Source organism: Ipomoea triloba, chromosome 15 (genome assembly GCF_003576645.1).
Source record: "Ipomoea triloba cultivar NCNSP0323 chromosome 15, ASM357664v1".
NCBI lineage: Eukaryota > Viridiplantae > Streptophyta > Magnoliopsida > Solanales > Convolvulaceae > Ipomoea > Ipomoea triloba.
The window spans coordinates 23,804,643-23,826,800 of record NC_044930.1 but is presented as its reverse complement, the minus strand read 5'-3'; the positions used below and the strand labels follow the sequence as shown (position 1 = coordinate 23,826,800).

At 35.0% G+C, this 22,158-nt stretch overlaps 3 protein-coding genes across 6 annotated transcripts; all 3 read left to right on the top strand.

Moving 5' to 3' along the window:
- The first annotated feature begins 589 nt into the window (after positions 1-589).
- On the top strand, positions 590-5,649 carry LOC116006961 (serine hydroxymethyltransferase 3, chloroplastic). Of its 2 annotated transcripts, XM_031247502.1 has the most exons (13): positions 590-809; positions 1,631-1,683; positions 1,945-2,188; positions 2,546-2,741; positions 2,868-3,042; positions 3,125-3,242; positions 3,336-3,448; positions 3,580-3,702; positions 4,283-4,387; positions 4,509-4,595; positions 4,673-4,780; positions 5,024-5,096; positions 5,184-5,649. In XM_031247502.1, the coding sequence occupies exons 3-13, from the start codon at positions 1,978-1,980 to the stop codon at positions 5,456-5,458; spliced, it is 1,584 nt and encodes a 527-aa protein (XP_031103362.1). In that variant the 5' UTR covers positions 590-809; positions 1,631-1,683; positions 1,945-1,977; the 3' UTR covers positions 5,459-5,649. The 2 variants fall into 2 exon arrangements, with proteins under 2 accessions (XP_031103362.1, XP_031103361.1); XM_031247501.1 differs by lacking the exon at positions 1,631-1,683.
- Positions 5,650-8,996: 3,347 nt separating this feature from the next.
- Positions 8,997-13,513, top strand: LOC116007010 (ferrochelatase-2, chloroplastic). Its single transcript, XM_031247563.1, has 9 exons — positions 8,997-9,407; positions 10,253-10,592; positions 10,704-10,847; positions 10,967-11,068; positions 11,681-11,784; positions 11,884-12,010; positions 12,191-12,343; positions 12,478-12,578; positions 12,949-13,513. Exons 1-9 carry the CDS (start codon positions 9,328-9,330, stop codon positions 13,271-13,273), a joined length of 1,476 nt encoding a protein of 491 aa, XP_031103423.1. The 5' UTR covers positions 8,997-9,327; the 3' UTR covers positions 13,274-13,513.
- Positions 13,514-14,454: 941 nt separating this feature from the next.
- Positions 14,455-18,401, top strand: LOC116006760 (acetolactate synthase 2, chloroplastic-like). Of its 3 annotated transcripts, none has more exons than XM_031247249.1 (2): positions 14,455-16,281; positions 17,949-18,401. In XM_031247249.1, exons 1-2 carry the CDS (start codon positions 14,506-14,508, stop codon positions 18,171-18,173), a joined length of 2,001 nt encoding a protein of 666 aa, XP_031103109.1. In that variant the 5' UTR covers positions 14,455-14,505; the 3' UTR covers positions 18,174-18,401. The 3 variants fall into 3 exon arrangements, with proteins under 3 accessions (XP_031103109.1, XP_031103108.1, XP_031103107.1); XM_031247248.1 differs by having other exon boundaries at positions 14,455-16,293; positions 17,961-18,401; XM_031247247.1 differs by lacking the exon at positions 17,949-18,401 and having other exon boundaries at positions 14,455-16,724.
- The last annotated feature ends 3,757 nt before the right edge of the window (positions 18,402-22,158 follow it).

The following is a 22,158-nucleotide window of genomic DNA, read 5'->3' as shown; positions in this document are numbered from 1 at the left end:
AATAAATATCTTAAGTAATCACTGTTATAAATTAAACTAGTTTTTCTTATGCGTGATGCGCAAAATATAGTTGCCCAGTATTAGTATTTTGTATTAAAATTTTAAATTTATTTAAATTTTAATATAGTAAATAATAATGTAAAATATTTTTATAAATTGGATATTTATATTTTAAAAAATAACTAATATATAACTATAATATTTAATGTGTATATTATTATTATTATTATTATTATTGAAGAAGATAAGAAAATATATGGTGGATGCATGTGCATAATAACAATAGTGAAAAAGATAACGGAAGTTATAACGGTAGGGGTATATTTGTCTAACATATTATGTAGTACAACTTTTATAGCATAATGTACAAAAAACCTTAACGGAAAAACGGACATAAATGAGGGGTATAACCTTCATTCACATTTATTATGTTTTTAGATTAATATATATAGCATTTTTGTTATTACTTAAGTAGGCAAAAATAATTGTAATTTTAAATTTCAAAATAGAAGTGTTTTCTAGCCAAAAAACAACAGTTCGTTTATTTAAAAAAAAAACAACAGTTCTGTTTTAATAAATTTTAATAACCCTAGCCTCTTCAACTCTGTCGCTCACTGCCACTCTCGTCTCTCACGCAGGGTTGTTGCCTCCGCCCTCCAATCCTCCATCGCCGCCCTCGCCGGTCACGCTCCAGCCGGCAGCCTCCTCCATCACCATCGCCGTTCACGCTCCAGGCCTCCAATCGCAGCCTCACAGGCAGTAGTCGCAGACTTCTGGTCACAGACTCGCAGTCTACTCGGTCTTCACAAGTAAGTGTCTATATACTTTGTATATATTGGAATATATTATTGAATACATACTGTGGAATACATATTGTGTAGTGTGTACTGTGAATTTGTGAATACATAGATACATACTGTGTCCTATGAATTTGTGGAATACATACTGTGTATTGTGTTTGTGTATATACTGTATAACAATTATAATAGTTTGTGAATACTGTGAATTTGTGGAATACATACTGTGTACTGTGACCGGGGATGGTCAAATTCCCCGCGGGGACGGGGATGGGGAACTTTTCCCCGGGGACGGACCCGTCACCCCGCCCCTTTTCCATCCCTAATACATGCTATTCTATTTGTCTCAATTTACTTGCTTGTAAATTATATTCTCTAGTACCATATTTACCGTCATTAATATAAATAAATAAAGATATGTATATATACTAAAGTATAAAGGGTTGATTTGGTATTACAATAAAAAAAAAACTTATTCTTGAAAACTCGGAAATAGCTAATACCAATAGAAATCAGAAATGGCTATTCTTGCAATGCAACAATGAAACATATTTATTTCAATATTATTCTATTCCCAACTTATTTTATGAACCAAACATGTCACTAATGAGGTAAGTTACAAATTATTAATAACTAATAAATTTTATATAAAAAAATAATTAGATTTTAAATAATTTTGTATTACATAAATCAAAAAATAATTATATATTTGGAAATATTTGTAATTTCCGATGCCAAAAAGATATCTGAAAAAATTTCCCATCAGTCACGCTGTATTTTGTACAGCTCAGCTAGGGTTCCCTTTCTTCACTTACCCATATTATATACTTTAGGGTTCTGGACAGCACAGTAGTACTGGGAAGCAAAGCAAAACCAACTCTGACCGGTAATCTCGTTTGCTTAATTCAAATTATATGAATATTATTCATTCAGTTCTTTTTTATCCGAATTGGAGCTGTTCTTTTACATATCATCGTTCTAGGAACGGTTTGTATTGGTATATGTTTAAGAGTCAAAAGCTGGAAATGAAAGACATGAATTGTTACGATGATTTGAGTGTTCAAACATTTGTTTTCAACAAATGAATTACATGTTATGCATATCTGATTATGATTTTTTTTTTTTTTTTTTTTTTTTGTGAATTTAGGGGAGTTATTGGTTGCTGTATCATTAAGGCAATATGAAAGCTTGCTGTGGTGCCGCGGTTATGGGTTCTGTTCAGCAACCTGCTTGGAAAAAAGGGTCTGCTTTTCCTCTGAAAGGCTCTGGAATGTGTTTGAATCCTGATAGAGTTAGGGTTTATTCTGTGTGGGCCTGTAGAGCGACCCAACTTGAAGGAAGTTTGGCCACTGGGAGGTCGAGCTCTTCCGTTTCAGTGCAGGAAATTGGAGGCAAGTACTCAAATTTTAGTTTATGTACCCTGAAGGATGAAATAAATTAGTTGTAATTTATCCGGTTTATAGTTTATCCATGACAAATTGTAGTGTAAGAATGGTTTGGCAAGGTTAGTTACTATAGGGCATATCTTCTCTGGTATTGCATATTTTGGTGCTCGGTTCATCCTTATTCTGCACGAATACTCTTGTTGCAAACCTTGTTTCTTGACTTTCTGTAGTTGATGAAAGGTGCTCCCTTTAATTACAGTGCCTTTATTGATTGAAACTGAAGTATATAAATTCTTACATACCTGTTACTGGAGCTTACATAAGGAATAAAATACTTATGGAGCTGAAAATTCCAATTTCTAGGTGCTGGTAGCAGCTTCCTGGACTATGATTTAAGTGAAGCTGATCCTGAAGTCCGGTCTATTATCAACAAAGAGAAAGATCGTCAATTTAGAAGCTTAGAGCTCATTGCCTCAGAGAATTTCACATCACGAGCAGTGATGGAAGCAGTTGGCTCTTGCCTCACAAACAAATATTCTGAAGGACTTCCTGGCAAAAGGTGAAATTCCCTGTTAAAGAGAACTGTGCAATTACATACTTTTGTATGTCGCTTGTGTTAGACCTTTTCTCACGAACATCCCTTTTTTTTTTTTTTCCTTTTTTCTTTTATTCTCTTTTGTTTTAGGTACTATGGTGGGAATGAATACATTGATGAGCTAGAGATTCTTTGTCAACAAAGGGCATTGGCAGCATTTAACTTAGATGGAAGCAAATGGGGCGTAAATGTTCAGCCATTGTCTGGTTCTCCAGCAAATTTTGAAGTTTATACTGCCATTCTTAATCCACATGATCGAATAATGGTAAATGTTACTGTTATATACTTATACCTTCCTTTTTCTCCCTTCAGTTGATTGAAAATCTTCTGACATTATCATGCCCTAGGGATTGGACTTGCCTCATGGGGGGCACTTGTCCCATGGATTCATGACTCCCAAGAGACGGGTTTCTGGAACATCTATTTATTTTGAATCTATGCCTTATCGACTGGATGAATCAACAGGTGTGGATTCTTCTTTATATTTGTTCACCAAAAACTTATTCTGGAATGAACTTGAATGTTAGTTAATTTCATATTTTCCTGAATACTATACAGGCATTGTTGACTATGACATGCTTGAGAAAACTGCTACACTCTTTAGGCCTAAACTTATTATTGCTGGTGCTAGTGCTTATCCTAGAGATTTTGATTATCCTCGAATGAGAAAGGTATAGTCATATGGTATTTTTTTAAAAAAATTATTTTACTTCTGTATCTTTTAAAGGTGGTATCATATTTTTTCCTCTGTTCCTTTTCTGTTCGATTGGGTCTAATTACTTGGCTTCCTATAAATCCTTAGATAGCAGATGGTGTTGGTGCTTTTCTAATGATGGATATGGCTCATATCAGTGGGCTTGTTGCTGCCTCTGTGGTTGCTAACCCTTTTGAGTACTGTGACATTGTTACAACAACTACCCACAAGGTGAAGTTTCAACTTTCTTGCAATAGAGTAGCCTACTAGTCTCAAGCTATGATTTTTTGAACTTGTTCTTGATTTGGAAAAGCTGCTTTTGGTCCAGGATGAATTTGAGATATGTTTGTTAAGTGGAAAAGTGCATTACAACATGACAGTAACTCTGCTATGCTTTTTGTTTAATGGACATGAAGTTTTGCAAAACTATATTGATCGCTATGTGAAGTTGATTTATATATTAATCTTTCTCAGTTTATCCTAGGTTTTTTGCACCAATTAATGTTCCTTATTAGGGTTTACCATGTTGGCATGTGGTCAATCTGATGTCAAAGTCTATTTATTTCTTCCTTGTTGATTTATGCATATAAAACATAAGGCAATGTTTGAACCCTTCTACAGTCTAATTAACATAATTAAATTAGAAAACCTGTTTTCTCCAGTTCTTTTACTTTCATGTATGAATTGCCATTGAATTTCATGTTCTTGTTAATGAATTTTTTTTGTACTAGCGGCAGAATGTATGATATTTTTACCGTGCACTCCAAATAATATTGTCATCCAATTATCTAACCTAAACAAGTTTGTTCAGTCTTTGAGAGGACCTAGAGGCGGTATGATCTTTTTCAAGAAGGATCCTGTTCTCGGAGTTGATCTAGAAACTGCCATTAATAATGCTGTTTTTCCTGGTTTACAGGTCAGTTAGATTTTCTCTATGATAGTCATCGCCTACTAATTCACTATAAATTATCTTTGACTGTATATTCTCTCTTCTCGGTAGTATTATCTTAGAAACCAATTCATGTCTATCCTGGCAGGGTGGTCCACATAATCACACTATTGGGGGTTTAGCCGTCTGCCTGAAGTATGCAAAGTCTCCTGAATTTAAGGCCTACCAGAATAAGGTACTGCATCTTTTTTCCCTTTGATTGTGTTGTGCCCCGCATTCCAGAGAAGTTTAAAGCATTTATATGTTGTGCAGGTAGTTTCCAATTGTAGAGCTCTTGCACACCGTTTAACGGAGTTGGGATACAAACTGGTATCAGGCGGAAGTGACAATCATTTGGTTCTTGTGGATCTGAGACCCATGGTAAGTTCCTTGCTTGCTCTATCGCATTTTTCTTTCAGCCGAGACCATTTTGTATGTGTGCACACGCATTTCTTTCAACAATTTGTTTGCTTGCTGACTTGCCATAAATATATATATCGTACTAGCTTTCGGAAAATCATGTGGATTATATATTATTGTTGTTTGCATACTACCATCCTCGACTATCATACTTAATTTGTCTTTATTGCTAGAAATCTTAAATTAACTGTAATGTCAATGTAGGGTATTGATGGTGCTAGAGTGGAGAAAATCCTCGACATGGCATCGATCACACTCAATAAGAATTCCGTACCCGGTGGGTGGGGTGTAATTAGATTGAGACATTTGACATTTGTCATTCTCTTATGTCCTTGTACTCACAACCTCAAATTTGATTATCTAGGTGATAAAAGTGCGCTAGTCCCCGGTGGCATCCGTATTGGGGCACCAGCCATGACCACCCGAGGTTTCACCGAGAATGAATTCACGGCAGTTGCAGACTTCATTCACGAGGGCGTGCAAATCACTCTCGAATCCAAGAAATTAGCGTCGGGTTCCAAGCTCCAAGATTTCATGACATTCGTTACGTCCCCAGACTTCCCGTTGGCGGATCAAGTTGCAGGTCTGCGCAGAAGAGTTGAAGCTGTGACAACACAGTACCCATTGCCTGGGCTGTAAGCAACACTGACCAAATATAATGCTAGGGTTTGCAAGACAAATTAGTGAGTGAAAATGTGATATGAAAGCAGCATCTCTTTTAAATCGTCAAAACTGAGTTGAGAAGATGCACAGTTTTCGAAACATTCTGATTTCTGGATTTGGAACTTCATCATATATAATAAGCTTCAGAAACCAAGTTCTGTGCTTTATACCTTTTGCTTCAATCATTATACGGAGTACTATATTTCACCTTGCAAGTCGATATAAGGTGAATTTTTAATATACTGGATACTCATTTCTTTTTTTGAAAACTACTGAATATTCATTTTTAGTATATTGAATATTCATTTTTAGATATATTAAATAAAATGAATTTTTTCAATACTTTAAAAATGAATATTTAGTATATTAATAATGAACATTTATTTGTAGTATATACAATGTGGATCATATTCTACAATATAATTTGATGAAAATCATTATACCATGGTTAACTTTATAAAATATATCATAGACAAAGTTCATTCAATTGAATATTCATTTTTTGAAGACTTATTTTTTATATATTGAATACTCTAAAAATGAACTTTTAATATATTAAGAATAAAAATTTAATATACTAAAAATATATAGGTTTTATTGCTTGAACAGGGCAGAAGATTGGGCTAGTTGGGCTCTGTTTTCTGGGCTAAATTATTCTTAATCCAGCCCAATGACCTCTACAGAAGCCAGTCTCTGAACTCAGTAAAGAAATTAACTATAAGGTAAGAAAGTTATTACGAAGTGCACAAAGAGCCCTTCACTTTGACTATTTGAGAGGTTGCTCTTACACTATTGTTGGTGAAACTCAATCTCTGAATTTATTTTTCAAGATTTTACGCTTCTTTCAAATTTTATCCTTGTGAGTTTTGATTAACTGAGTTGCGTATGCGGATAAGAAAAGTAATACTTATTATCAATATTTGGTAAATGTTGTGACATGTGAAAGTAAAAAATGTAATTCTTAAATTTGTTTTTCCGAAAATTACATTCATTAAATTTACTTTTTATAATTTTAATTATTGAAAAAGCACTAAACATTCCTTTAATATTACCTATGTTATAAATTTATAATGCTATATGAGGTCAATTATGTATAAATTTATGGTCCGTTTAGAAATTTACAAAAATATTCATGGTGTTGGCGGTGTTAGTGGTGGAGGTGATAATTGTGGTTGTGTGGTGTTGGTGGTAATAATAATAATCTGAAAACTAGTTTAGTTTAAAAACTAGTTTAAAAAGATATGAGAGAGGAGGGAGATAAATATGAGAAAATAAAGAATTCAAAAAATATCTTCCAATTAAAAATTTAAGAAGATATTTTCACCAAATTGAGTTTTTTTTTCATTGACTAAAATGAATATTTACTTTTGACTTTATTTTCCTTGAATATCCAAACAAGGAAAAATTTTGAAAATAACTTATAAAAGTTTTGTTTTTTTTTTTTTTTCCAAATGGACCCTTAATTGGCAGAGTAATTTTATCAAATATATAAATTTTTAAATAATTGTTCAAATTTAATAGTGCCAAAAATAAAATTCTATCAATTTAATTGTAAATGAACTAGATTAAATATAATATTTTATTTTATATATAACTAGTATGTTATCCGTGCGATGCACAGACTAAATATTTAAAATATGAAAATTATGTTATGTTGTTAAAACTATTAACGTTATGGCAAAGAACAGTAAATTTGATATATACAACTTATTGTAATATTTACAATTTGTCAACACAGTAAACGGAGTAGATATCAATTGAGTTTATTACCAAAATGGTCCCCAACTATTGTGAAATTACTAATTAGGTCATCAACAATTTTTCGTGACCAATTAAGTCCCCCGACTTTGAAAAATTTAACGAATTTGGTCCTCCGTTTATTTTTCCGTTAAACATCTGTTAAATCAGGACCAAATTGGTAATTCTGCTATAGTCAAGGGACCAAATTGGTAATTAGTTTTCACTGAAATTGTCCCTTGGCTATAAGAAAACATCTGTTAAATCATATCAATTTGTTACACACTCTAAACAAATTGAAATTCCGTGCATGTATTGTAGCAGTTTGAATTCGTTCAGTAGAGATTTTATTCCCGGACAATACGACTGCATTTTCTACGATTAGTAGTATATGCTTAAACTACATAGTATATGCTTAAACTAATACATAGTGTAGGGTTATATACTTAAACTAATACATAGTGTAGGGTTATATACTTAAACTAATACATAGTGTGGGGTTATATACTTAAACTAATACATAGTGTAGGGTTATATACTTAAACTACATAGCATATGCTTAAACTAATACTTAGTGTAGGGTTATATACTATGTGAAGGGTTATATACTAATATAGTAATATTATGCTGTGTGTAGGGTTATATACTATGCCTTTTCCACTAATACATAGTATATGCTTAAACTACATAGTATATGTTTAAAACTATTTAATATCTCTATTTATTAAAAATTTAATTTATTTATTCATAAATTCATTTATGAATAAATTATATTATCTATAAACAAAAGAAAAACATCATTACTCAATTCTAAATAGCAATAACAATATAACAATATAATTCAATTCATTTATATAATATATTAAATTCTAATAACAGAAATTAAACTTCCCAAATATAATTGTTTAAAATTAGTTCCTTAAAACAAAAATTAAAGAAAATTGAAATATTAATAGAAAATATTGCTTAAAAAAAATACACAATAAAAGTTGTTATACTAAAATCAGCAGCCCAATCCATTCTAATCTACTCTAATATATATAACCCTACACACAGCCTAAAACCCAAGCCCAAACCCGACCATATAAAAACAAAAACTAACCCACATTTCAATACACCAATCATTATTGCATGGATCATGATCCACATATCTGTGTGGACCAAAAATAAAAAGTACATTATTTTTGTATTGAAGGTACATTATTTTTGTACTGTAAGTACATTATTTTAGTGTACATTATTTTTGTACTGAAGATACATTATTTGATATATACTATCAAATAATGTACCTACAGTACAAAAATAATGTACTTTCAGTACAAAAATGATGTACTTTTTATTTTTGGTCCACACAGCTGTGTGGACCATGGTCCATGCAATAATTTGCCTCAATACACATTGGTGATTCTCTCCCAAAATAAACGGAAGTTTGAGGGGAAATCGAAAAGATCAACCGGCCTCAGATCTACGAAAAGGTGTAAAAATCCTCTACTTAAATATTTTTTATAAATTTATTTTCTCTTGAACATGCATGCGATTCATATGTATGAATTTGTTTATAATTTTATTTATTTTTTTTTTTTACCAAAAGTGGATTTCTTTATATTCTTTTCGAGGTTTTTATTTATATGTACTTTATAAAGTAATATTTTATATATTAGTAAGCTAATTTTAAAAGAAAAAATTTTATATAAATTTTTTGTGAGAATATTTTAACAGATTTGTTTTAAAAAAAACACTTAACATGCTAAAAATTTTATTTTATATATAATAGGACAGGGATGGATACTGACTACTGAAGCCTTTAATTAATGAATTAACTAAAATTGACTTTAATCGTGTACCGAATTTCTATAATCAATTCGTTGAAGTTTAAGAGGGCCCCGACGCAACCACTTTCCAAGAAAAGCGGTGGCGCGTTTGGAACACTCTACACGCTTAAGCCTCCATTCTTGAATACGTCTTCTCCGTTTTCTCCTTTCTTTGACTCAGCAACTTCACCTAAAACTCTAAACCCTATTATTATATCGAGTACTCATTTTTTTCCTCTTCTTTTTTCTCTGTGTATAAGAGAGTGCATTCGATCGCTGTGTGTAGAAGATCGTAAAATGGACGCAGTCGCGAGCTCTTCCGTCGTTTCCAGGATGAATCTCCGCAGTTTCAGAACCAACGTTTCGTCTTCTTCCTTGTAAGCTTCAATCTCAGCGCGATTCTATCGTTTGTTCTGTGTGCATAATTTTTAGTTTGTGATTTCCTGGAGTTTTGGAATGCTCTGATTATTTATTCGTGGATCAATTTTAAATTCCTGGTTAATATGAAGCTGATCGTAAGTGTTATATTGGAGATTTGTTTTAATATCTGAAAAAAAGGAACTCTTCTGCTTTGATGCTCACCTGGAATGAAAGCTTCAAGCCTCCATATGAAAGCTATTTATGGTGTTTAAGTTGGTGGATTTTTTTTTAATGTTTAAAATTTTGAAAATTGACTGTTTTTTCAGTAACAGTAATCAAATTGATGGTCAAAAAGGACAAGCTTTTAAACCTGTTATGATTAGAAGGATAAATTTGTAGTAGTAGGATTTGTAGAGAGTTTATTCCATGTTACCAGATCAATTTTTTTATTCTCAATTTCTCAGCTATGAATGCGTACATATTGCATATTGTTAGTACGGGTTTAAGTAAGTTGACATTTTTGTGATATCAGTAAGCAGCAGCACAAAAAATAAAGAGAATAAGATATAGGTTCTTTGGAGTTGCTTCTTGTTGTATTCTTGACAATTGTAACTGTCTGACTGAAGATAGTTATGCAATTTAAATTATTGTGCAAATCTTACTCCAAAATGGAACAATTTTTTTTTTAATTAACAATTATGGTCATTAGGTGTTTAGAGTTTTGCAACTATTTGTGGGTGTACAACCATAAAGGCAAGCAATGTGATGTAATGATCCTTTCCCAATGTTTTTTGCTGATTTAGTTTTCTTTCTTATAGACCTAAATGTTCCAACTTCCAAGTCCTTCTTGTTGCCTTTGCAGCTCTTGCCCCCAGACTAGATTGACTCCTACCTTAAACCTCTCATATGGAGAATGCCAAATGAATTGTAGTTCTCATGAGGCATCTGTAAGCATTTGTTCCAAGTCAGCTGCAAACAAAAGCCGTGTATTTGGAGGATTGTCTCTACACTGCCAACTGCAAAAGAGAGAACCCATTGGCAAGACATTTTGCTCTGTTGGGGTCTGCACATATCCTGGAAGTGTAATTGAAGCTCCTTCACATACAGCAGAGGAAAAGATTGGAGTGCTTCTTTTGAATCTTGGAGGGCCGGATACACTTCATGATGTTCAACCATTCCTGTTCAATTTATTTGCTGATCCTGTATGATAATAGTCATTTTTGTCCATTTCATTTAATATTTATTGGGTGAATTTGAAAAATGAAGATTGCATAGTGTTGTATTATGCTGATAATTCAGCTTTTGTGGTACAGGATATCATACGTCTCCCCAGGTTATTTCAATTCCTTCAGCGCCCATTGGCACAACTAATCTCCACTCTCCGAGCTCCCAAAAGTAAGGAAGGTTATGCTGCCATTGGAGGTGGTTCACCTTTGCGTAGGATTACAGACGAGCAGGTATGCATTCTCTGCTAACCTGTAGTTGTGTCTCTGCGAAGAAAGAGAAGAAAGCTGTCTCTTTCTATGATACAAAGCATGCTTTTAGTATTTCAACTTCCAAAATTTTATCCTTGCAGGCAAATGCATTAAAATTGGCACTGAAAGAGAAGGAAGTCCCTGCTAATGTCTATGTTGCAATGAGATACTGGCACCCATTCACTGAGGAAGCTGTTCAACAGGCAAGTTTAAGGAAATGCAGTAGATATTCTTTTCACAGCTCAAGTGTTGTATATGTGATACTAGTTTTCTGTATGTAATACCAAAATTATAAAGAAATATGGCCAATTCATCAAAGCGAGTGCTCCAATATAGTCTTATTATGAATTAATACTACTGTATAACAAGTTATACTCCATACCACTTATTGCATGTTTTAATGAAATGTTTTAAGAGTCATGAAAAAAAATGATGTTACTGTGTTTTTTAGCATTTACATTCATTTTCCTTGTGTATTCAAAGTTTTCTTTTGCTTACTGCATCCTTTTGAGAAACATAGGCACATAGCCAATATGTGTCCCATGTATGTTGAAATTATGGGTACTTGGCAGTGTTTGTACACATGTTACCTTTGTCAAACAAATATGATTAGATTTTTCTGGTTTTGCATGAAACATTTGGTTTGTAGATTCGAAAGACATACATGTTTTATTTATTTGTAACCTAGTAGGATATTTAGTTTTCTTTGCATCTATTTTTCCTTTTCACCAGTTCTTTTATAGTAGCTTAAAATTTATACTTCTTGTCAAGTATTTTTATCTTGATTTTTATTAACTTGTAAGCCTATATGACAGATAAAACGGGATGGAATTACAAGGCTTGTTGTATTGCCACTGTATCCTCAGTATTCTATCTCTACAACTGGATCTAGCATCCGTGTTCTTCAGAATATTTTCGGGTAATTCCTCGTTCAAGCTTTTGTCAGGTTAATAAATTATGCATGCATCTACATTTGGTTAGATTGGTAATATGATATAATAAACCTGTGTGCTTTCAGGAGTGATCCATATTTGGCTAGACTACCTGTGGCAATCATACAGTCCTGGTATCAACGCCAAGGTTACATCAAGTCCATGGCCAACTTGATTGAGGAGGAGTTGCAAAAATTTCCAGAGCCCGATGAGGTGCATTACTTTCTTATCCTCTGTTTTCTCCATATGATTATTATGAACTTGTGGTTGCTACAGTGTTATCTATTATTGTAGGTTTTTCCCTTTTCCGTCTCAAAGAGGGTATTTGTGATTACTGTAGAATTGTAGATGTTTTTCATTATAATTATAACACATTGTTTCTTGTATATCTAGGCAAGAATTTTCTTCAGTGCCCATGGAGTACCTGTCAGTTATGTTGAGGAGGCAGGTGATCCATACAGGGATCAGATGGAAGAGTGCATTTCCCTGATCATGCAAGAACTGAAAGCAAGGGAAATTAATAATGATCATACTTTGGCGTACCAGGTTGGTTTTTTTTTTTTTTAATGGGTGGTGGAAATTATTAGAAATTTACTGTAGTAGTTACTGTCATGGGCAAGGTGGGGTTTCAACTATTTTTATCCCTTGAACTAAATTTGGTTCTTTCCTACTGATTTCAGAGCCGGGTTGGACCTGTACAGTGGCTGAAACCTTACACTGATGAAGTTCTTGTTGAACTTGGTCAGAAAGGTGTGAAATCTCTGTTGGCTGTTCCAGTGAGGTATGAATCTATTGTACTTTGCAGTTTGTCTTGTTTAGACTTACTACACTTCTATTGGATATGATATGATATGATATGATATGATATGATATGATATGATATGATATGATATATATATATATATATATATATGGGTGAACTTTGTGTTTGACTATTATACTTCAATTGTATGGCAGATATTTCATAAAAACAGACTTGAGTAAACCATGTAACAAAAATTAAATCTTAATTTTTATGTGACATAGTTTTCTTTTCCTGCGTTTTATACCCACCCCAAATTGTTGATTGGTCTCATTTAGTCATTTCCATCTTCCATTTCGAGTCTCCCCTTGTGTGTGTGTTGTAGATAACACAGTGCTTCTGATTGCAGCTTCGTGAGTGAGCACATAGAGACTCTTGAAGAGATCGATATGGAGTACAAAGAGTTGGCACTTGAATCTGGAGTTGTAAATTGGGGGCGGGTACCCGCTTTGAATTGCACCTCCTCTTTCATCACTGATCTCGCAGATGCAGTGATCGAAGCGCTTCCATCAGCAATGGCAATGTCGTCGTCTACATCCAACACAACTACAACCGAAGAAACTGACATGGATCCCATGCGATATCTTATTAAAGTGGTGTTTGGCTCTATTTTGGCATTTCTTTTGCTCTTCTCACCAAAGATGCTGTCAGCATTCAAGAATCAAATCCTTTAAAGAGGTGGATTGCAAGGCATATTAATTACTTAATTAGTTTAGGATACAACAAGTAAAGTGCTTGGGCATGAGTATTCGTTTTCTTGTATTTTTTTGGTCCTAGCAGTAAAAAGGATATATAAATAATTCACATACATTTTGTAACATCTTTTTGTAGAGAAACAGTCATTGAACATGTTTTTTGAATCTATGTATTACAATATTTGTTGCTACACAATAACAAGTAGGCTCTGTTTGGTAGATTGGTTTTTAATATTTTTTTTAATTAATTTAGAAAGTGGCACAATCTATCTTAATTAAAACTTTAATATCTAAATATTTTCTAAATATTTTTTGTCTTCCTTACCTTTTTTATTTAATATAAAAGGAAAATATATCTTCTTCAATAGAAATAGTATTTAATATAAAAGGAAAATATATCATCTTTAATAGAAATAGTATATGGACATTATATATTAGAGTAATATATAATTTATTTTCTAAAATATAAATATAATAAAAATAGTTTACATTATTATTATTATTATTATTATTATTATTATTATTTGATAATATAAATATCTAAAATCTAAACAAATTTAAAATTTTAATATAGAGTATTAATATTAAGTATATATTTTTACACATTACGTATAAAAAATATTATTAATATAATACTGTCTAAATTCCGTACTCCATGGACCATTACAACAATACATAATACAGGTATTGTTTTTTTAATGGTAAATAAAGTAATAAAGTTGAGTAGTATTATAACATTGGGTGTCATTCAAGAAGACACCATCCAATTTTTTTAGTACAAAGCCCAACTACCATTTTCTTGTTTATTTTTCCTCATCGTTTCAGAGTTTCAATAAATTTATCCATGGCCCGCATGATTACACGAGTCACGAAGGTGAAGTTTAAAACTAATGACTTTGATCGAGTCTCGTCAGCAACACAGTAAAAATAATTTCTCAAAATGAGAGAGAGTTTATTGTGCATAATATGTCAAAACTTTAACCTTTATGTTCAATTATATTACCGTGATTTACATCCTTTCGGGACCCTTGGAGTGGGATTCATACTTTTGGGAACAAAGTAAATTTATCTGTGGCCCAAAGGGTATTATAGACTTTTCATTCAACGACTTATGAATTGCGGCAAATTAAAATCCCGTCTCCTTCGGGCTTCAGTTTTAGCCAGTTTTTTCTCTCTCTTTGAAAGTTTGAAGCATACCGTGGCGTCGAACAATGGCGGCTGCCGTTGCTACTCCTAAGCCTTCCTTCTCCGCCGCCGTCTCCGATCGGACTTCTCTCTCCTCCAAATCTCCGAAGATCCTTCCTAGGTTTACTTTCCGTCTTCCTCAAAACTCCGGCGAAACCACCACTCCTCTTCTTCCTTCCTCCAGCCGCCGCCGCCGCCGTTCTCTGATCTCCAGTGTTCTACCATCGTCCTCTTCCTCCGCCATTCCTAAGGCTCCTCCAAAGGAGAAATTCGTCTCCCGATTTGCGCCTGATGAGCCGCGAAAGGGATGCGATGTCCTCGTAGAAGCTCTGGAGCGGGAAGGCGTTACCGACGTGTTCGCTTATCCGGGAGGAGCCTCCCTGGAGATTCATCAAGCGCTCACTCGCTCTAAGATCATCCGAAATGTCCTCCCCCGTCACGAGCAGGGCGGCGTCTTCGCCGCTGAGGGATACGCGCGCGCTACCGGCTTTCCCGGCGTCTGCATCGCCACCTCCGGCCCCGGCGCCACCAACCTCGTCAGTGGCCTTGCCGATGCGCTTCTCGATAGCTGTCCGATTGTCGCCATTACCGGACAAGTGCCGCGGCGGATGATCGGTACCGATGCCTTCCAGGAAACTCCTATCGTTGAGGTAACGCGTTCGATCACAAAGCATAATTATCTGGTTCTGAATGTAGAGGATATCCCTCGCATTGTCCGTGAGGCGTTTTTCCTCGCGAAATCGGGTCGTCCTGGCCCGGTTTTGATTGACGTTCCGAAAGATATACAGCAACAGCTGGTTGTCCCCGAATGGGATCAGCCTATGAGATTGCCTGGATATTTGTCTCGCTTGCCTAAACCACCAAACGAAATGCTCTTGGAGCAAATAATTAGGCTGATTTCTGAGTCCAAAAAACCAGTTCTGTATGTTGGGGGAGGGAGTTTACATTCAAGTGAGGAGTTGAGGCGTTTCGTAGAGCTTACAGGGATTCCCGTGGCCAGTACCTTAATGGGGCTTGGATCTTATCCTTGCTCAGATGAGCTCTCACTTCAAATGCTGGGAATGCACGGGACTGTGCACGCTAATTATGCTGTTGATAAAAGTGATCTTTTGCTTGCGTTTGGAGTTAGGTTTGATGACCGTGTGACTGGTAAATTAGAGGCTTTTGCTAGTCGAGCAAAGATTGTTCACATTGATATTGATTCTGCTGAGATTGGGAAGAATAAGCAGCCCCATGTATCTGTTTGTGGGGATTTAAAGTTGGCTCTACAGGGGATAAATTCAGTGTTGGAGGAGAGGATGAGCGGTAAGCTTAAACTGGATTTCTCGGGTTGGATACAGGAGGTGTTGGAGCAAAAGGCAAGGTTCCCCTTGAGTTACAAGACGTTTGGGGATGCCATTCCTCCTCAGTATGCCATTCAGGTTCTTGATGAGTTGACTAATGGAAATGCTATAATTAGTACTGGCGTTGGGCAGCACCAGATGTGGGCTGCTCAGTTCTATAAGTACCAGAGGCCTCGTCAATGGCTGACCTCCGGTGGGTTAGGAGCGATGGGGTTTGGACTACCCGCAGCAATTGGAGCAGCCGTTGGAAGACCTGATGCAGTGGTTGTGGATATTGATGGCGATGGTAGTTTCACGATGAATGTGCAGGAGTTGGCTACGATTCGGGTGGAGAATCTTCCAGTTAAGATTATGCTGTTGAATAACCAGCACTTGGGTATGGTAGTTCAGTGGGAGGATCGGTTCTACAAGGCAAACAGAGCCCATACATACCTGGGAAATCCTGCTAAAGAGACTGAAATATTCCCGGACATGTTGAAGTTTGCCGAAGCTTGTGATATACCGGGTGCTCGTGTGACAAAGAAGAGCGATCTTAGGGACGCGATTCAGAAGATGCTTGACACCCCTGGGCCATACTTGTTGGATGTGATTGTGCCTCATCAAGAACATGTGCTACCCATGATTCCCAGTGGTGGTGCATTCAAGGATGTGATCACAGAAGGGGATGGGAGATCCACATATTGAAGAGAAGAGGTAGTACTTCTAGACTTGTATGATGATATACGGAGTAATAATATTTTGTTATATACTGCAGTTGTGATTATTCCAATAATTGTACTGCCTGCCCCCAGCTCTAGCAGGTTGTGAATGTTATGGCTTTGATATTGCAAATCTCAAGTCTACTTTAAAATTGCAATTTCATAATATATATATGGGACAAAGTTTGGAGTGTGAAGATCAAATTGTCTTTAATAATCCTGCGTTTAAACATTTTGATATTTATATTACCTTTTATCAATTATTATATATACCAAACACTATAATTAAAATTTTTAATAATTTTATTTCTATTTACCAAATAATAAAATTTAAATTCCTACCTTCTTTCACTCATTAATCCTTTCTAACGAAAAGGGTCTAGGTTTTGAAGCTGGCAAGTCTCATGTATTTGGTGTAATGGACCTGTAGAAGCTGTCGCTGTCTTGTTTTGTGTTGCGCCGCGGATTACTCGAGACAAGATTTGCATTCTGAATTCACGTGGGTTGAACACTTGAACGTGTACTGAGATTCACTATAGTTAATGTTTTTTGTCTTTATTTGGGTTGCTTACATACATTATGTGTACATAGTACCATTTGGGAATATATATATATATATATATATATATATAGAGGCCCCATCAGATGCGGCCTGTCTCCCCGTGCGGCTGTGTGGCCTGATCTACACCATTAGATCCCATGATCTAAGGCTTCATATTAACCCAAACAATACAGACGCTTCATCTTTAGCTACGCGAACGAGAAGGATAATGTTGACAATCACTACGATTTCAAAATCAGATCAGACGACGATGGAGATCAGACTTGAAGTCGACGAGCACTGAGCAACAAACACCTGACGAGCGTAGAAGGGACTCCATCACCAGCAACGAGCGCTCCGTTCTGAACAAAACGCATAGGTCGACTCCAACAGAGAAACGAGAATGGAGTAATTCGCAATAATCTGTGCATTATCAACATTAATCTGGTTCATATTTGAGATAATATTGGTGAAATTCGCAATAGTATGTGTATTTGGTGTGTGGTGGTTAAGTGGTGTGTTTTAATCTGAGAACTGGTGCATTTTATAACGTATAATGGTGTGTTTTAATTTTGTTGATGCATTTGAATTTGAGTGGTGTATTTCTGTATGGTGGGGAATGGTGTGTTTTAATTTGTCCAGTGGTGCATTTTATAACGTAGAATGGTGTGTTTACACATGGTGGTGAATTTACAAGAGTAGTTTCATTTGGTGTGTGGTGGTTAAGTGATGTGTTTTAATTTGAGAACTAGTGCATTTTCGTACGTTGAATGGTGTGTTTTAATTTTGTTGGTGCATTTGAATTGAGTGGTGTATTTTGGTATGGTGGGGAATGGTGTGTTTTAATTTGTCCAGTGGTGCATTTTNATCCTGCTAAAGAGACTGAAATATTCCCGGACATGTTGAAGTTTGCCGAAGCTTGTGATATACCGGGTGCTCGTGTGACAAAGAAGAGCGATCTTAGGGACGCGATTCAGAAGATGCTTGACACCCCTGGGCCATACTTGTTGGATGTGATTGTGCCTCATCAAGAACATGTGCTACCCATGATTCCCAGTGGTGGTGCATTCAAGGATGTGATCACAGAAGGGGATGGGAGATCCACATATTGAAGAGAAGAGGTAGTACTTCTAGACTTGTATGATGATATACGGAGTAATAATATTTTGTTATATACTGCAGTTGTGATTATTCCAATAATTGTACTGCCTGCCCCCAGCTCTAGCAGGTTGTGAATGTTATGGCTTTGATATTGCAAATCTCAAGTCTACTTTAAAATTGCAATTTCATAATATATATATGGGACAAAGTTTGGAGTGTGAAGATCAAATTGTCTTTAATAATCCTGCGTTTAAACATTTTGATATTTATATTACCTTTTATCAATTATTATATATACCAAACACTATAATTAAAATTTTTAATAATTTTATTTCTATTTACCAAATAATAAAATTTAAATTCCTACCTTCTTTCACTCATTAATCCTTTCTAACGAAAAGGGTCTAGGTTTTGAAGCTGGCAAGTCTCATGTATTTGGTGTAATGGACCTGTAGAAGCTGTCGCTGTCTTGTTTTGTGTTGCGCCGCGGATTACTCGAGACAAGATTTGCATTCTGAATTCACGTGGGTTGAACACTTGAACGTGTACTGAGATTCACTATAGTTAATGTTTTTTGTCTTTATTTGGGTTGCTTACATACATTATGTGTACATAGTACCATTTGGGAATATATATATATATATATATATATATATAGAGGCCCCATCAGATGCGGCCTGTCTCCCCGTGCGGCTGTGTGGCCTGATCTACACCATTAGATCCCATGATCTAAGGCTTCATATTAACCCAAACAATACAGACGCTTCATCTTTAGCTACGCGAACGAGAAGGATAATGTTGACAATCACTACGATTTCAAAATCAGATCAGACGACGATGGAGATCAGACTTGAAGTCGACGAGCACTGAGCAACAAACACCTGACGAGCGTAGAAGGGACTCCATCACCAGCAACGAGCGCTCCGTTCTGAACAAAACGCATAGGTCGACTCCAACAGAGAAACGAGAATGGAGTAATTCGCAATAATCTGTGCATTATCAACATTAATCTGGTTCATATTTGAGATAATATTGGTGAAATTCGCAATAGTATGTGTATTTGGTGTGTGGTGGTTAAGTGGTGTGTTTTAATCTGAGAACTGGTGCATTTTATAACGTATAATGGTGTGTTTTAATTTTGTTGATGCATTTGAATTTGAGTGGTGTATTTCTGTATGGTGGGGAATGGTGTGTTTTAATTTGTCCAGTGGTGCATTTTATAACGTAGAATGGTGTGTTTACACATGGTGGTGAATTTACAAGAGTAGTTTCATTTGGTGTGTGGTGGTTAAGTGATGTGTTTTAATTTGAGAACTAGTGCATTTTCGTACGTTGAATGGTGTGTTTTAATTTTGTTGGTGCATTTGAATTGAGTGGTGTATTTTGGTATGGTGGGGAATGGTGTGTTTTAATNTGGTGTGTTTTAATCTAAGAACTGGTGCATTTTAGTACGTTGAATGGTGTGTTTTAATAATACGTTTGTTGGTGCATTCTGTACTCTAACATTACCTTTCCACTTACAATTACCATAAAGCCCCCACTTATGTTACGCGAATTAAACTTCCTGAATCCTAATATATAACCTCCACCGTCAGATCAACACAATCCAACGCTAGGCCACATGACCGCACCTAATAACAAGACCGCATTTGATTAATATTCTATATATATATATATATATATATATATATATATAGAGTGAGAGAGAGAGAGTTCTACGTGCTCTCATTTTCTATTCCTTCACTAAGGGCATGTTTGGTTGGCAGGAAAAGATTTTCCAAGGAAAATGTTTTCCTAAAAACATCAGAAAAGTTCATTTTATGATGTTTGGTTCATGGAAATTATTTTCCAATGGAAAACTAATTCCTCATATTTGAGGAAAACAAATTCTGTGCTTGGACCTGGTATTTTGTTTTCCGTAACAGGTGGGAAGAAAAATTGGATTGGCTGGACTATTTTACCCTTTCAATTCTCTCATAATTACACTACCAAGATCTGTGTTTCTACCCCACCTGATTTCAACTACTTCAAGCTGATAGCAACCAGTTCATCTTCATCCCCAAACCCAGATTTTTATTAACAAAAAACAGTAAACAAAAAAAAAAACAATAAAAAAGCTATCAATCCAAGTTAATCAAACAAGAAACTCATCTTCATCCTCAAAACACACAACAAACTTAAAATTTTTAATTCACAAATTAAAAGAGGAAAAAAAAAACAACAAAAAAAGAAAAAACTACCGACCACGAGCTCGTCATCTTCGATCCTCCTCTGTTGCCTTCTTCGATGCCATTGATATGTTGCAGCAGATTCGCAGAAGCAGCAGAGAATGGATTCGCCAGTGAGAAGGAGGATCTCCTGACTGTTGCCTTATATCAAATGCCCTAATGGGTTGTGGGCTAATGGGTTAAAATTTAGAAATGGGTTAAGAAAAAAAAAAAAAAAAGAAGCTCATCAACAACATTAATAATAATAATAATAATAATAATAAGGGTATACATGTCTTTTTACATATTATTCCTTATAATTCTAAATCCAACCAAACAGTGGAATCTCTATTCCCAGTAACTTCTTTTCCACCAACCAAACAATAGAATATATCTTCTTAGTAACTACTTTTTGACGGAATTTCACTTCCACTTCCCTTCAAATATTTTCCGCGAACCAAACGGGCCCTAAGTGTCAATATTAAACTTTTGTGTGATAAAATAAAAGTAGAGAATGTAACTTGAGAGTGTAACATAAGCAGTATTTTCTATATATATATCAGATTTATATGTACGTGGTGGTTACTATGTCTATGTTAAAACTCTGAAGAACACATTGCATGTCCCAATTATTGATCAGAGGGCAACCAACATCAACCTTTAATTAATTTCATACAATAAAATAAATTCCTAACCATTATTAATGTATAAATGTATAATCCTCTTGTAGAACCTCACAATTAAATTTTAAATAATCTTCTTCTCAAAATCCTAGCTAGCCAGATTCTTGTTAGTTTGTGAGGTTAACAACAACTAACACCAAGATTTTACACTAATATAATTCGGGGAGCGATTTAAGTTGATTGGTCATGGTGGATTTCGTTGTTGTGTCCATCATGATAATTTTGATAATAAATTTTTCATGTGAAAATTCCTCAGGAGATGAAGAATCTCCAAGTTTTTCTAAGTGGTAAAACAAACTTTCAATTCACATAAAAATCAAACACATACGATACATTATTCTAACTCATAAAATACATTATCTTATTCCATAAATTTCATTATTCTAATACATATAAAGTACATTATTTCCTTTTAAAAAAAGTACATTATTTTTACACATAAATTACATTATTCTAACTCATAAAATACATTATCTTACCCCAGAATGTTCATTATTATAACATGTGCGCAGAGCAAGAAAATTTTTCTTTTTAACATCAAGACGACGTCGTTTTGGACCATGATCCACACAATTTTGTAGACCATGGTTTACACAATACTTTGCCGCAAAATATCCACCAGGGCATACCCCTGACAATTTACAATGGGAAAGAATTAAGTTCACCAGATGTTACAGCCCAAAGGCAGCTATAGTAAACTTTTCCTAATATTATTTGCCTAAAAGGTCTTACTTTATTATAATAGAGGATTAGAAAGTATTATTAAGAAACACAGACAAGCTAAGGCTAAAAACAGTGCTAAAGAAGGTGTTGACCACATATTGTTGCATAGTATATGGTGAGAAGTGCGGTGTTATTTGCTCCAACAAATACCTTCTGGGAGCTCACGTAGTATTCGTCCAAGAACGAACGGTCCAAGCAGTTGCAACTAGCATTCCTTGAGGACATCATTGCTTGCTTCCCCACTCACTAAGATGACATTGTTCCATGGATATGTGGATGTATTAGTGTGGCTTCTGAAGTCTAGCACTTCCAGCTTCGAATCGGCTAAGATCTTCGCTGCTACCTCCACCAATAACCTGAGATTCTTCTCGGTGCGATTGTCT